The 14035-nt window shown below is 51.7% G+C and overlaps 9 protein-coding genes across 9 annotated transcripts; 4 read left to right on the top strand and 5 right to left on the bottom strand.

Moving 5' to 3' along the window:
- Window positions 1-200: 200 nt before the first annotated feature.
- Window positions 201-1881, top strand: BDZ99DRAFT_505786 (MFS general substrate transporter; the record flags this gene model as incomplete). Its single annotated transcript, XM_033724126.1, has 6 exons — window positions 201-373; window positions 440-838; window positions 894-1010; window positions 1066-1198; window positions 1283-1543; window positions 1615-1881. 6 exons carry the CDS (start codon window positions 201-203, stop codon window positions 1879-1881), a joined length of 1350 nt encoding a protein of 449 aa, XP_033583281.1.
- BDZ99DRAFT_458188 (ribokinase-like protein) lies at window positions 1882-3351 on the bottom strand. The gene is made up of 4 exons (XM_033718859.1): window positions 3156-3351; window positions 2779-3105; window positions 2475-2705; window positions 1882-2426 (listed from the first exon to the last, which is right to left on the bottom strand). The coding sequence occupies exons 1-4, from the start codon at window positions 3300-3302 to the stop codon at window positions 2151-2153; spliced, it is 981 nt and encodes a 326-aa protein (XP_033583280.1). The 5' UTR covers window positions 3303-3351; the 3' UTR covers window positions 1882-2150.
- A 146-nt stretch (window positions 3352-3497) lies between these two features.
- BDZ99DRAFT_133386 (uncharacterized protein) lies at window positions 3498-5122 on the top strand. Its single transcript, XM_033712630.1, has one exon. It carries the CDS (start codon window positions 3709-3711, stop codon window positions 4978-4980), a length of 1272 nt encoding a protein of 423 aa, XP_033583279.1. The 5' UTR covers window positions 3498-3708; the 3' UTR covers window positions 4981-5122.
- A 143-nt stretch (window positions 5123-5265) lies between these two features.
- On the bottom strand, window positions 5266-5808 carry BDZ99DRAFT_376468 (UPF0047 domain protein; the record flags this gene model as incomplete). Its single annotated transcript, XM_033715025.1, has 2 exons — window positions 5266-5424; window positions 5527-5808. 2 exons carry the CDS (start codon window positions 5806-5808, stop codon window positions 5266-5268), a joined length of 441 nt encoding a protein of 146 aa, XP_033583278.1.
- A 501-nt stretch (window positions 5809-6309) lies between these two features.
- BDZ99DRAFT_566155 (putative NADH-ubiquinone oxidoreductase) lies at window positions 6310-7209 on the bottom strand (the record flags this gene model as incomplete). Its single annotated transcript, XM_033727554.1, has 3 exons — window positions 6811-7209; window positions 6537-6704; window positions 6310-6438 (listed from the first exon to the last, which is right to left on the bottom strand). Exons 1-3 carry the CDS (start codon window positions 7138-7140, stop codon window positions 6310-6312), a joined length of 627 nt encoding a protein of 208 aa, XP_033583277.1. The 5' UTR covers window positions 7141-7209.
- Window positions 7210-7259: 50 nt separating this feature from the next.
- BDZ99DRAFT_566154 (uncharacterized protein) lies at window positions 7260-8582 on the top strand. Its single transcript, XM_033727553.1, has 3 exons — window positions 7260-7422; window positions 7477-7872; window positions 7959-8582. Exons 1-3 carry the CDS (start codon window positions 7369-7371, stop codon window positions 8346-8348), a joined length of 840 nt encoding a protein of 279 aa, XP_033583276.1. The 5' UTR covers window positions 7260-7368; the 3' UTR covers window positions 8349-8582.
- Window positions 8583-9174: 592 nt separating this feature from the next.
- BDZ99DRAFT_133374 (uncharacterized protein) lies at window positions 9175-10569 on the bottom strand. The gene is made up of 4 exons (XM_033712629.1): window positions 10389-10569; window positions 10254-10340; window positions 9369-9830; window positions 9175-9268 (listed from the first exon to the last, which is right to left on the bottom strand). Exons 1-3 carry the CDS (start codon window positions 10422-10424, stop codon window positions 9387-9389), a joined length of 567 nt encoding a protein of 188 aa, XP_033583275.1. The 5' UTR covers window positions 10425-10569; the 3' UTR covers window positions 9175-9268; window positions 9369-9386.
- A 1183-nt stretch (window positions 10570-11752) lies between these two features.
- BDZ99DRAFT_484962 (uncharacterized protein) lies at window positions 11753-13062 on the top strand (the record flags this gene model as incomplete). The annotated part of the gene is made up of 2 exons (XM_033722677.1): window positions 11753-12228; window positions 12285-13062. 2 exons carry the CDS (start codon window positions 11753-11755, stop codon window positions 13060-13062), a joined length of 1254 nt encoding a protein of 417 aa, XP_033583274.1.
- Window positions 13063-13564: 502 nt separating this feature from the next.
- Window positions 13565-13921, bottom strand: BDZ99DRAFT_376536 (uncharacterized protein; the record flags this gene model as incomplete). Its single annotated transcript, XM_033715031.1, has 2 exons — window positions 13565-13752; window positions 13819-13921. The coding sequence occupies 2 exons, from the start codon at window positions 13919-13921 to the stop codon at window positions 13565-13567; spliced, it is 291 nt and encodes a 96-aa protein (XP_033583273.1).
- Between the last annotated feature and the right edge of the window lie 114 nt (window positions 13922-14035).

The following is a 14035-nucleotide window of genomic DNA, read 5'->3' as shown; positions in this document are numbered from 1 at the left end:
GTGAATCGGTTCAGGATAAGATGCCCCGCAGCGGTGGAGAGCTGGGGTAGATGTGTACTAAATATCTGGGGATTCCCTCACGTTATAGAATATCGTCGGTTCGTATTTCTTATGCCCTTAGCGAGATTGTGGTAGTCAGTCTTCCTAGCCCTGTCAACATCTATCTTTTGGAAACTTTTATTACCTTCAAGGACCCAAATATGTCCCACGACTCCCCGCTGCCCGCGACAGCCCGGTCCTCCCTCTTCGAGAAACCAGACGTCCAAATCATCAACGTCGTCGACGAGGAGCTCGTCGTAGAGAAACCCCCCCCGGGCCACATCGCTGAAGATGACCTCTCAGATGAGCAAAAGAAGGAGGAAGCACGTGCCATGTGAGCAACGAAAACAGCTCCTCTACCATTCTCAAACGAATATAGCGTATAGCTAACCTTAACCAGCCGCAAAGTCGACTGGCGTCTCATTCCCATCCTCGGCGGCCTCTACTCCATCGCCGGGCTTGACCGCGTCAACCTCTCAAACGCGCGCGTGGCCGGCATGAACGAGGACCTGCACTTCGACGTCGGGAACCGCTACTCGATCGCGCTGCTCGTCTTCTTCGTGACTTATTTCCTGTTCGAGCTGCCGTCCACCCTAACATTGCGGCCGATTGGACCGAAGATCCAGCTGAATGCGCTGGCGTTCAGCTGGGGGGCTGTCATGCTAGGAATGGGATTCGCGAACGATTGGAGAGTGATTGTGGTGTGTAGGATTCTGATTGGGATCTTTGAGGCTGGGTTTCTGCCGTGTTGTATGTTTTTGCTGTCGACGTGGTATCAGCGGTATGAGATTCAGCAGCGGTGAATGGTGTTCATCATTCTGAGAATTAGATGAAGGTACTGATATGGGGATTAGCATGGCGCTCTGGTACCTGATCAACCTATTCGTCTCCGCCTTTGGCAATATCTTAGCCTTCGCTCTCGTCAAGCTAGATGGCTCGTATGGCATCGTAGGCTGGCGCTGGATCTTCATGTACGGCCCCTTCCCCTTTCCACCTCACCAAACCCCCTAACACCCCCCCCCTCAGCATCGAAGGCGTCGCAACAATCGGCTTCTCCCTCGTCGGCTACTTCCTCGTGGTCGGCTTCCCCGACGTCCTCCTCGCCTCCAACGACCGCCGCGCCTTCACCACGGCCGAGCTCCTCACCGTCCTCAACCGCGTCGACCGCGACCGCGGCGGCTCCAAGCCCGACAAGCTGACCTGGCCGAAATTTCGGCACTACCTCGGCGCCTAGCAGCTATAGGTATACGGCTTCATGTTCATGACCTCCTCGGCGCCCATCTACGCTTTCGCCTACTTCATCCAGACAATCCTCAAGACCATGGGCTACACCACCGCCATCGTGTTCCTCCTCTGCGCGCCACCGTACCTGGTCTCCATCCTCTGGACCGTCGGCAATGCGTGGATCGCGGACCGCACGCGGCTGCGGATGCCGTGGATGGTGCTGAACGCCGTCATCACGCTGACGGGCCTGCTGCTGACGGCGTACTGCACGAACAACGGGGTGCGGTACTTCGGCGTGTTCCTGGGGTGTCCGGGTGCAATGCGAATCTGCCGACAATTATCGCGTTTCAGAGCAACAATGTGCGGTCGGATAGCCGGCGGAGCATGGCGAGCGGGATCCAGTTTGTGTTTGCGGCGATTGGCGGGATCTATGCGAGCACGACGTTCATGCAGAAGGAGTATCCGAGTTATCGGACGGGCGTGTGGTGTGCGGTGGCGACGCAGGGGTTGTTGGTCGTGCTGGTTGGGGTCATGACGTGGCATTTTAGGGTAGTTAATGGGAAGGCGGATAGTGAGGGGTATGTTAGTCAGGAGGAGAGGTTTAGGCATACGTTTTAGAGGATGTGTGAGGCTTGAATTAGCGGATGGGATAGACTCTAAAGGTCACTTGAGAAATCTAGAAAGGAATTGAACGGCATTGCGAATGTTTACCGTTTGAGGTATCGCTAGCTTCGATTGTGGCTAGATTCTAGTGTGTTGATATACCAGTTCACTTCTCTTGAACCCCTGTCTGGCTTCGCTTCCTCGTGAAGGGTTTCTTGCCAAGCTTCGACATAGCTGGTATACGCAATCGTCGATAAGAGGAGGGACAGTTTGGTAGAACTTTCTCAGCTCGAAGGCACCTCATCCACCCACGGTATCGCAGACTGAGCGCCCACTTTTTGTACCGTCTCCGAGGCGGCTCGGTTTGCATATTCGATGGCTGCGTCAATATCAAAGGACGCGTCTACAGTCCTTGAATTGCTACGAGCAACCGAGACAGCATACGCCCCTACGAATGTGTCACCAGCAGCAGTGGTGTCTACTACCTTGACCTTTCGAGCTGGTAAGACTTTAGCCGGTTCGGATTTGGCATGGCGGGCAGCTGTTTGGTAGTATACCCCCTGATATTTTCAGCAACGGGCTGATAGATAGTCGAGAGGAAAACTAACCTCAGCACCTAGGGTAATTATTACGTTCTGAACACCTCTATTGATGAATACTGAGGTGACATCGTTCCATGATGTTGGGTTTTCGATTCCGGATAGAATAGAGGCCTCGGTCTCGTTCACGATCAAGTGGTCAAGACCTTTGTAGGCGTCTTCTGGGAGAGGGATTGCGGGAGCTGGATTCAAAATAACCACGATATCTCGTTCCCTCGCGGCTTTCATGTTGAGAAGAGCCTACCTTTTGTTAGGCATGTATTTACAAACATGTCTGGGTTCATTATCCAGTTGTAAATGCACGAGAACCTACCACTTCGATAGGAACTTCCAACTGGAACAGGGCAACTGTGGTGTCACGTTGGAGAAGGTCTACAACCGGTACATTGTAGTTGGCTCCAGGAGACAACAAAATCCTATTCTCTCCAGTCTGGCTCTCAACAAGAATGACGGCCACTCCAGTCTTCTGGTTCGGCAACTTCTGCACTTTAGACGTTTCTACTCCACCCGCTTGCAGACTTTTCAGGAAATCGTCCGCAAATTGGTCATCACCAACTGCGCCGACCATGCGGACTTCTACATCAGTGGACTCGCCATTGCGGGCCTGCGACTGTGTTCGAGATACTCTAGCACATGCTACCTTTTCTAACGTTAGTAGGCCCAGGCAGACTCGACAAGTACAGAACCCACTGCCTGGTTGGCGCCTTTTCCGCCAAATCCAGTGTCGAATGATTCCGCGGTGAGCGTCTCGCCAGCAGTGGGAATCCGGGCTGTCCGAGTAACGAGGTCGACATTTAGGGACCCAATTACAGATATGACAAAGTGGCTGAGCGGCATTATGGCGGTCTGAATACTCGAAGTTGAAAGGGAAAATGGAGATGAAGAACGGTGGTCATGAATTGGATGAATTACTCAGGTACCCCTGTAACGGCCCCAGCCACAAGCTACTTTAGTGGCTTGGCAATATCAAAACATCCAACTAAACGTCTTCTCACCCTTTGCCTCCATCGACTCCTCGCTGTCTTTGAAATTCAACAACTCAGCCGCAATCTCTAATACTAGTGGTGGTTTCATTCAATTCGCCACAGGCACCATTTCCGCCTTCATCAGTCAAATTCGCGCAAGCTTTTTTTTTTTTAGAATAGTCTGGAAACCTGGTCAACTGTAACAACAGTAATGCACTTCCTAAGCAAGAGGGGGACGACCACAAGTGCTTAAATGGGGTATCAGCAACAGCACAAACATGAGGATTTTACCCTTTCGCGGCGGCTTAGCTACAAATGCAACCTTCAAACAACAAGTGCGAAGAGCACCGAAGTCCAGCAAAAGTCCGGTCTCACCGAAACCCCGGATGAACTGGCAGACCTTCGATCCCACGGAAGGCGCTACAAATCCTAAACGAGACCAGCGTCTTAAAACTCTGGCGAAAACGCTAGAATCAGCGAGACGAAAACTCGAAACCGCAACACCGGAAAGCCTTGAACTGGACACACATAGGCTGGCCCTAGTTGAAAACCGGGCTCGGTTCGCAGAGTGGTACGAACCTTTTGAACGGGTATACGAAGATCTCTCACGACTCTACGAAGTCCTAGCAAAGTGTCCGTTTCCGGGTTTGCGTCAAGCTAGGGCACGGATCCGACCTGGAACGGAGCTGAGCCGCGATATCCTACATCTCAAGATGAATCTCTACCCGATCTTGGAAGGCCTTCAATCCGAAAAATATCGCGCATACTTGAAAATACGAAATGACGCAACGCCTCTCTTTTCCCTCGCAATTGAGAGTTCGGAATTCACAGAGCAAGCAGTTCGAGATCTTATCACTCAGTCACCTAACGAAAACACTCTTAGAGACATCTTCTCAAACTATCCATCTTTTACAATCCCTTCCAAAGGGATTGCACGCAAACTGTTTGTGGCCGAAGGAAAGTTCGACAGAGCGTTGCAGACATCACTGAGAAAGCTGTCTCGAGATACACATCCAGTGCAAACAGCATGGTCAATTAAGCACCGCATGCAATCATTGACAGAGTCTGCTTCAAATAAAGTGGATTCAGAGTCTAAGCAAGTCAGCTCTAGTCAAATCGCGCTGTGGGTCCAGGAACTGCAAGAACTCGAACGCCGTAAGGAGCTCCAACGCCCCAAACATCCTCCAGGATTGATACGGCGTATTTCAAACCGTGAAAGAGACCAGCAGGAGGCTCTTCGGGTGAGAATATCTCGACTTGAGCAACTTCTCGAAGAGCTGAAAGGCAAGATGATTGACGGCCCCTCGCTTCGTTCTTCTCTGCCAGCGAAAGTTGGAGCGAACGAGGTCGATAAGTCGCTTCGTAAACCTAAGCGGAAGCGCCCTCGAAAAATAGGGTTGACTCCCTCTCTAAGACCTCCAAGACCTCGCCTTATTGCTACAAAATCTCACAAACAGGAGAGCGAACATTTGGACTCTGGAGACTCTGAAAAGTCCAACCAGTCTGAACCCAGTTTTATACCCGGTTTTCCTCACTTCCACCTCCGGTAGTGTTGTTATGGTCTCGGACTGTTAGAAGCGCCGGCCTCTCTAGTGTCAGTTGGTTAAACAAATCTGCTGGCCTGGTGTATATTCTGTACCCTAAATTTGTTACTCGAAGCGTGAGGTCGATTCATTCGATGTTGAAATAAATGTATTATAATTCACATTTTCGACCAGACCCGAAGATAGAGAGTCAGACAATCTCAATGCAACAAAGCAATACCTGATCCCTAATGTGTCTCTGTGAAGAGTTTCCCAAACAAGCAAGTTATGTATCTCAGGTCCCCGATCCGCTCACGACTTCTCTCCCTGTATAGTGGCCACCACCTTCCGCGAGTGCCTCGATGCCCTGAACTCCAAGTACCAGATCCCCTGCCATGTGCCCGTAGCCAGCTTGCCATTGCTGATTGGAATCGAGACGCTTGCGCCTATGAGTGCGCTTTTGACGTGTGCCTGTGTGAAACTCCGTCAGCCTGAATCCTGTCATATTGCCTCAAAGGATCTCCCAGGAACAGTCTACACCCATGCTCCCCAAAAAAGTATCCCTAAACTCACTGGCATATCATCGCTCCCCTCTGCATCATGCCTATACAACCCCTCCCTGCCTCCCTTATCCTCAGGCACAATCCGATCCAACGTATCACTCATATCCGCCCTGACATCCGAGTCCCAGTTCTCATTTAGACTCAGAGCGCAGCTTGTGTGCTGGATGAACAGATTCAGGATGCCGACTTTGTAGTTCTGCAGCTCGGGCAGCTCTTTCACGATGTCGGAGGTGATGAGGTAGGAGCCGCGCGATTTGGAGGGGAGGGTGATAGTTTTCTGAAACCAAGACATGGTGGCGGATGTAGGTTTTGTGAGTAGTGAGGATGGTGAAGTTAATAGTTTGGTGGCGGGAGGAGGGTTGTTACAGGCGCAACACGCGCAGGTGCTGGTGGGGTAGGCGGGGGTTTTGGGGGTGGATGTAAAGGGTGATTGGAGGACACGGATGAACGGGCCTGGAAAGAAGGAGAAGACGAAGAGGAGAAGGAAGAAGAAGGTGTTGGTGGCTGAGAGGGGCATTGGGTGATTTGTTTCGGAGAGCTTGCGATAGGTAGACGTCATGCGGGATGGGTTATTAAGCGAGTTTTGGAGCGTTAGTTAGAGCTTCGAAGTAAATCTTTATATGCCTAGTTTTAAGGCCCCTCTTCTGATGATGATACTTAGGTGGCCTTGTGTACGAATATCTTAGTTCTAAGTTCAGTGTCACGTTGCGGGTTCAATTGAAGGAGGTTGCAAACTCGCTATCAAAATACGATTCTACATATATACATGAGTCTGAATGCCAACTTCAAGCTCTCATCGCTGGCCTAATGGCTCGTCTGTGATACGCTGCGACTCTTCCACTTCGGCTGGGTCACCAGTTGGCTTCAATGGGTATGATGTTGAAGGGAGGGACTCCAGATGGGCGCGGTGGTGCTCATGAGCCTGGAATATATTAGAATATAGCAGATACGAGAGTACCAAATTACTCTTAGTTCATAAGATTGATACGAAGCTGAATATCGTGCCAATTGAGTACTTACAAAAGGCAGTCCGCAATAAGTGCACCAGCAGATCTGCGGCTTGTCGGTGTTGATGAAGATCTTGGGATGTCCTAGTGGTCCTCCGCCACCATCACACGAAACAACCCTCTCCTTAGTCCAGCGGACAGGTTGCTTATGGATAAGTTCAATGGCAGCGTAAGGGCGTGGCTATTAACAAGGTTCAGATTAGCTCTCTTCACAAATGTCCGCTTCCCTGGGCCAATTGCACCAATTGGAATCCACCAAATCAATATTGGCAAATATAATTGCATACCTGATCCTCCATGATAGTCTGCTCGAATCTCGGCCCCGTCATAGCTACCGCCCTCGGCTGTTGACTCCGGCTCCAGATCCCCTTGTTGTTGGGAGCCTGGCGATTTGGCGCCTGTAACACACGGAGCTCCTCCGCAGTCTCTACACTCTCCTGCAAAACTTTGTCGAAGCCCCCTTCAGAGGACGTGGGGAGGGCGTTGGTGGCCGAGACGTTCGGCTTCGGGGCCTTCGGGGAAGGGTCGTTGGAGGGGACCTCGCCGGTACTGTACGCGCGAAGGAAAGGCCGGACGAAGAGGTAGGGTGCGCGAGCGCGCACCGTGGAGGAGAGCATCGTGGTTCAGTGGTTGTGGGGGTTGCCGCGACTGGCGGAGCTTGACGGTGGTGTAGGTAGAGAAGGATGAATGGACGTTGGAGATCAGCCTTGGCACCCAGAAACGTCAAAAGCTTTCGATATTTTTGACCACCACATCCTCATTACCAACGCCGCTCACTCCACAAACTTATTGCAGTTTCGGCAGAAACAACTAACCATTACTACGTTCGCTACAGCTTGCCCAGCATGAGTACATCAAAGGAACCCAAGATAATGTCTTCGCGACTACTCACTATGAAGGTATTCCTTCCTTTTCTGTGAGATATGTAGACGCGATACTAAAAAGTCGTCCAGTTCATGCAACGCTCAACCGTCAAGAACTCCTCCCCCACGTCCTCCACCGGCCCTTCAACACCCATCTCAAATGGGCCTCATGCAAAGCGCCAACGTCTTTCCTCAGGTTCATACACGCCCACCCCGTCCTCCGACTATGTTGCCATGCAGGCCGCCCTCGCGGCTGAGGAAGCCAAACGCTCGGAGGCAGTTGAGCGACAGGCGGCTGAGGTGGGCGAGACGAGGTGGGTCTTGAGCTTTCGAGATGACCAGGCGGCGCGAGGCAAGGTCCAGATGAGGGTGGTGCAGGCAGGGTTCGCGGAGATTGACGGTCAGGGCGACGAGGAGAGTAGTGATGAGGAGAGCGGTTTCGGTGCGGGAGGGAGGATGAGGTTTGGAAAGGGGAAGAAGGCTCAAGTAAGTTCTACCTTGAATGGACAGCTCTATTGCGGGACGCGGCCTGTCGACAAAGAGATGTTGAACATGAGCACTGACGATATCAGGTCACAAATTCTTCCGCCGACAAGGAAGAATCGTCAGACTCAGACGAAAAATCAGACCCCTTAGACTCCGACCCTGACGGTGACCCCACTGATGCGCTCATCCGCTCCGCCCAGGCTCGCGCCGACCGCAAGGCGAAGAAGCAGGCCGCAAAAGCAGAGGCTGTAAAAATGGCGGAGGCACGGCGTAGGAAGGAAGTGAACCTGAATCAAAACAAGGGGAGAGGGATATCGTCAGGTGGCGGCCTTAGCATGGCAAACACAGCCAGGGGCGTGACATGTCATGGTTGTGGGCAGGAAGGACACATGATGCGAGACTGTCCAAAGAACACGAGGAGGAGAATACCAGAAGAACGGTGGAAAGCTAATCAAGACCTCAAGATTTTGCGGTAATATTCTCTGCTCAGAACACACGCTAGGTACATCTACGAGCAAAGTATAGGCAGAAATGGTACACAGTATTACTACTCCCATGGATTCTTGTATGCTCTGGTACTCCACGACGAGCTATTACCCACCAGCGGCTCGTTATGAGTCGAAGTGCAATCACTCTCAAAGAGCTTAATCGCTGCGTTAAAGACGCTTTCGAAGTAGATACGAGTTCATAAGAAGGTTCTTCACATGGCGTCTCAAATTACAAACGCCGTTGTTTATCGCATAGAAATTGATATTGTGATTATCGCTTCGACACGACCTTCGTAATCCTGCCTAACGCAAGACCACGCCATTCTCTGGGTAAGGCCCAGACCATCCGGAAAGCAATATCCACCCCTCAAGAGTTGCCCATTGAAGTTCAACTGAATCGAAAAGTGTATGAAAGAAAAAGAGTTCTACGCCAATGGAAGAGAAAACCACAAAAGCACAACCTTGAGATCGATCCGCATCCGTCTTTGAAACTCATGCCGATCATGTGCCTGCTGCGAGCTGTCCCGTCCAATGTCGTTGCAATTTTGCTGGTCCAGTGTCGTCCAGAAAGGAGTCGCAAAAAGTGTCGAACGCATAAGAGTCGCAAAAAGTGTCGAACGCATAAGAGTCGCTAGGATTGCGAAAACCGAGAGAGGTGGAGGAAAGGATTGTCGAACCCCGTGTTGTTGAAGAGCTCTTCATCGCCCTGTGACAGTATCCAGAGAAGTGCCACCTCCTTGTCCATCGCTCGCCATCGCTCAATATCCATCAACCCACGATCCCTCTTTGCCGAACATGAAGTTAAGGAGACAAACGCTCGAGAATGGCTTGCTGATTGTCGTGAAAGCTCTTCGCTAATATGATGCGTTCGTCATGTAGGCCTCTCGGGAACCCAGAACCACCATTCGCTAGGAGGGTCAATTCACTTGCTCTTCTAGAGTTGAGAACAGCAGGAGCCGTAGTCGAGAGAACAGTCTAGAATGCTAGGAGAGCTTTGATGATACATACCTTTGCCATCATCCCCTCCTATTTCCTGATGTAGACAAACATGCCAGTGTCAGGAGCATATTTCCAATTACCCGGCTTGAGGTCCTCCTGTATGGTAAAGAAAGTCCTTAGCGTCCATTCTCCATCGACTTCCTTGCACCAAAACTGTGTGTCTGGGGGCGGGTTATCAGGCGCAATGGGATGCATGGAATAAGCACCTTGCTGGTACGCCGTGCGGCGGTTGTCCATATCAACTTGCTCCTTGGTGCGACCCATATGGTAGTGGTGGTAAGGGCCGTAGCTAGCCATCGGTTGGCCCGTGTATTGAGCAGGGTATGGAGTCGGGCCTAGATTAGGCTGCTGAATGGGCGCACCAGCCATGCCGACAGCTGGCTGGTTTGCATAGACGTAGGTCTGCTGCGGAGCTTGGACTTGGGGGACTGCCACCGCAGCATAGCCGCCTCCGGGTTGCGCGTAGTAGACCTGCGGTACCGTCGGGTAAGCATATGTCTGAGGATAGGCATAGGTGTGAGGGTAGACATAGGTTTGAGGATAGGCATAGGTGTATGGAGACGGGTATGTATAAGTAGTTCCGTAGGGGGTGCCATAGAAAGTGGGCCCCACAGTTGGTGCCCCGCCACGTTGTGCAATGTAGGTGTGAGTGTGGCGGCGATTGTCAAAGGGCTGAGGCCATTGCCAATTGCCCCACGGGCCACCATTCACATTGAATGCCATCGCGTTGAAAAGCGTTTGGATGCCTCAGGAAAGGAGGTTGTTGTGAAGTTGGTGCAGGACAGGAAGGTAAGACTCTGGCTTTTGGAGGCTTGTGACGCAGATTGGAGTGAGGTGCATTGTGAAGCGGTGAGAGGCGGAGGAAAGAAGAACTGAAGAGATCTTGGCACTTACGTAGGTCATGCTTGGGTTTTGCTGGCCTGGGCCGACATTGAAAGGCGCTGCCATCCTCCTTGGTCTTGGGGGTTCGTCCTCGATTTCCTAGGTGTGTCAGTGAGCGTTACAGTAAGAGAAAAGCGACACACTTACCAAGTCTGTATAGCTCCAACAGCCTGGGAGACACATGGATTGATGTGTTGGGGTTGTAGGAAGTGAGAGACTTATAGGCTGCCCGAGCGGCGAAGAGGTGGAAGGTGCTTAGCTCCGAAAACGTGCGTAGCTGCCGGATAACACGGCCATGTGATCTTCGATCGGCATAGACCGGAGGGAGTCACGCTCGCGGAGCTATTTGAAATACAGTCGGTTTGCCCTCACCTCCCGGGCATATCTCAATGCATTTTGAGATACGTGTCGTCTGAACCGGCTTGATACCTCGCCGGATCATCTCATGCGGTCGTAGGTAAAAGGGCAGAGACTCAGGTTCTATTATCATAATCACCGATGACAAGATGATGGTGGGCCTCATCACTAGAGGTTTGTTTAATGTATGAAGAGACGGAAATCGAAGACGCTGAGTTGCTAGAAAACGAATGATTCATGAAGAAAATGATAGACCAAGATCGCGGGATTTTTCTACATAGACTGCCCTCCTAAGACCCTACGGGTTTGACGCGTCTAATGGATTGCCTGATTGCATGATTGTTGAGTCGCTGGGTCCTAAGGGTAGAAATTCTCTCGAAGTATAGAAACGAATTCCACAGGGACCCGGAATTTCAGAACCATGACTTGCACATCACATAATTTACGAGGGCAAATGTCTCATGAAGGACACTTCAGATCGTTGGTAATGGAGAAAAGGTTTCGTGGTTAAGGAGAGGTAGTCAATAGTCCTAGAATAGATGCTTCGGTTTTCGGCTGATCTTGTCTCCGACGCAGCAGCACCGACAACACATCAAGCCCACCCTTGCACTACGTATCATCATCATGTAAACCCCTTTGACCGTTCCAGTCTTCAAGAGCGATCTGAATTTTCTTCTTTGACGCGCATTCTCCAGAAAGAGCAATGGCCAGGCAGCAGCCATTAGACAGCAGCATCCCCTGATCTTTAAGGCTGAAAGCTGCGCCTCACCAACATGTCGATAAGTATTTAAGCAGTTCTCTCTCACTCTGTCGTATCATTTAATCTCGCATTTGTCAAATCGTTCAATATGGCTCCAATAACAAGGAGCAAGACGGGCAAGACCTCTCAAGTTAGTGAGCAGGCCTCGTCAACATCCAGCCAAAGATCCATACCTACCGAGGAGTCAAGTTCGTCGTCTAAAAGGCGAAAAGGGCCGTCAAATCAGGCATCAAGTTCATCCAAGGATTCATCTGTGCTAGACGCTACTCGCGTTGATGAGCAAGCCTCGATATACAGCCAGGAGTCCATCCAGCCCGAAACACCAAATTTCTCAAGGCTGAGAGGACGAACAAAGACAAGCCACGCCTCGAGCAATCTCCCTGGATATGCCGAAATGCCTCCAATATACACCGTTGATCTCTCTCTACCGCCTCAGCAACGCTACGCGCAGGTCGCTAATGATTATAAAGCGGTAGTCAGTGGCCTTGGCTTGCTCTTCGAGGAAGTAATTGAGCAAACCCACGTCCCCGTAGCCCTAGTAAAGACAGTTGCACGCCTGTTTCTACGGCGCTTATACAGCAAAGAACAGACAGAAGAGATCCGCGGCATCAGCAAAATCGTTGGAGTTGACATGTATTTGCTGGTTGCATACAATACACTCCTCGATTGTTTTATGGGCTGCACGAGCGGTGGTGTGCAAGTGAAAGACGGTGATGAGACCAGAATGCTACATTTTCGAACTCTGGACTGGGCCATGGAAGAGCTACGGAAAGTCATCGTACAGCTTGAATTCGTTGAGCATCCAGGCGGGGAGGTAATGGCGAGGAGCATTACTTATGTGGGTTTCGTGGGAATACTAACTGGTGTCCGGTACGTAATACCTAAATAGATCACTACAAGCAACCACTGAGACGATCACAATATAGCCAAGACCTCAGCGTCTCCCTAAACTTCCGCCCCTACCACAACAACGACAACTCGAAACTCGCCAACCTGAAATTCTACACCCATCTAGCTTTCGTGCTCCTCGGATTCCGCCCCTCCATCGCTTCCCACTTGCGCGACCTGATTCTCCCCAAACGCCCCGCATCGCCCTCTAAACCCCCTTCTAGCATAAAGACCGAGAAATCCAAAGCAGATCAAACCCCCCTCCCCGACCTCGCCACCATTCTATCCACTCTCCCCTCTACCCCCACAACATCCGCCTACCTCATCCTCTCCGACGGCACCACCACCGCCGTCATGGAAAAAGACCGCATCACCGCCACAACCCGCACCTCGACCTCCTTCATCACCGCCACCAACCACGACGCCGCCTACGAAGGAAAAAGTGGGACGCACGTCGCACACGCCAAGCACAGCGCCGTCGGGATGCAAGGGCTCGTCGACGAGAGCCTAGACCGCAAGGGCTGCGTAGTCGCGAGTTGGAAGCGTGCGGTGCGCCAGTATCGACAGGGGCGCGGAAAGCGCAGGGCGCCGGAGGACGAGGTGTGGATCACGAAGGAGCAGCTGGTGGATATGGTGACAGATTACCCGATTACTAATGAGTGTACGCATTATGCGGCGATTCTGGATCCGCAAAGGGGGGAGGTGGCGTGGGCGCGGTGCTGGGAGACGACAGCGGTGCCGATGTATGAGAGTAGTGGGGCTGGCTCGATGGTTGATGTTAGTGATTTGGAGGGGGATGCAGAGGGTGAGATCTAAGGGCGATGTAATAATAGTTGCTGGGCACTGGGGCGCTGGGCACACTTTTGGAGTTTGATTTCAAGGTGGACTGGGGGTTTCTAGTACAGCGCTAAGGCATTGGTACCACTTGTGGTGTTTTTAAGGACTTTCCGCCATCTGAAGCGTATGTACGTGATTATATCAATGTGACAGGCCTGAAACCTTACCAACCCACCTCTAACTATACACTGATCGGACCTTTCGCTCGTTGCTCTAGATCTGTATTAGTACGAAATCACACAACAAGCGTTGCTAAAAAAGATTCAAGGGAATGTTTATCCTAGTGCTGTAAACATTGAGTTAGGAGAGAGCACAGAGGAAGACGCTATGGGGCGACGGGGCATAGGGATTATGACCTCAATCAAATACTCATTGTCGCCAACTACGAACGAAATCGGTGCAGCATGAAAGTATATATGCATCCCCTGTCTCTCCAGTCCAAAACCTCCCTCCCTCCCTCCAACCATCCCATCCCCAGGTCTCACACCCCGCCTAAGCAGCAGAGCAAACAAGACCATCCGTGCCCTACTCTCTCATCAGCTCTCTGATCCCACCCCGAAAACAAACACCCAAGAAAGCTACTTACAGCAACAAGAGTGCAGCACTCAGCCGAGAGGCCCTTCGCAGCGCAAGCGTCCTCAAACTCCGCAACAGTGGAGACGTCGCCGGCTGTACCAGGATGAATGCGTCAGCAAGAACGCCCTGGTCAATGGGAGGATAGGGGAAGTGGCTTACGGCTCTGGCAGTTCAAGTCCGCGACGCCCTCGACATCGAGTTGGCAGCAGACGGGGGAGGTGTCGCCGCCGCAAATATCGCGCTTGGTTAACTCACCGCCCATGAGCTTGGCCGGGTGGCGGGTTGTAATAGCGGCTGCGGAGGCGAGGGAAAGGATGGAGGAGAGGATGAAGGGGAATTGCATTTTGGTTAATTGAAGGGGTTGTTAGGTGGTGGT

Source organism: Mytilinidion resinicola (genome assembly GCF_010093595.1).
Source record: "Mytilinidion resinicola strain CBS 304.34 unplaced genomic scaffold BDZ99scaffold_2, whole genome shotgun sequence".
Lineage (NCBI taxonomy): Eukaryota > Fungi > Ascomycota > Dothideomycetes > Mytilinidiales > Mytilinidiaceae > Mytilinidion > Mytilinidion resinicola.
Note: the sequence above shows the minus strand (reverse complement) of the source record. Positions and strands in the feature narration are given on the sequence as shown.

Coding starts and splice junctions, on each gene's coding strand:
- BDZ99DRAFT_133386 (XM_033712630.1), top strand. CDS start 3,709: ATGAGGATTTTACCCTTTCGCGGCGGCTTAGCTACAAATGCAACCTTC.
- BDZ99DRAFT_566154 (XM_033727553.1), top strand. CDS start 7,369: ATGAGTACATCAAAGGAACCCAAGATAATGTCTTCGCGACTACTCACT. Junction 7,423..7,476: donor CGCGACTACTCACTATGAAG/GTATTCCTTCCT, acceptor AAAGTCGTCCAG/TTCATGCAACGCTCAACCGT. Junction 7,873..7,958: donor GAAAGGGGAAGAAGGCTCAA/GTAAGTTCTACC, acceptor TGACGATATCAG/GTCACAAATTCTTCCGCCGA.
- BDZ99DRAFT_458188 (XM_033718859.1), bottom strand. CDS start 3,302: ATGCCGCTCAGCCACTTTGTCATATCTGTAATTGGGTCCCTAAATGTC. Junction 2,706..2,778: donor TGGAAGTTCCTATCGAAGTG/GTAGGTTCTCGT, acceptor AACAAAAGGTAG/GCTCTTCTCAACATGAAAGC. Junction 2,427..2,474: donor TAATTACCCTAGGTGCTGAG/GTTAGTTTTCCT, acceptor TGAAAATATCAG/GGGGTATACTACCAAACAGC.
- BDZ99DRAFT_133374 (XM_033712629.1), bottom strand. CDS start 10,424: ATGTGTCTCCCAGGCTGTTGGAGCTATACAGACTTG. Junction 10,341..10,388: donor GTTGGAGCTATACAGACTTG/GTAAGTGTGTCG, acceptor TGACACACCTAG/GAAATCGAGGACGAACCCCC. Junction 9,831..10,253: donor AAAACCCAAGCATGACCTAC/GTAAGTGCCAAG, acceptor ACGGTACCGCAG/GTCTACTACGCGCAACCCGG.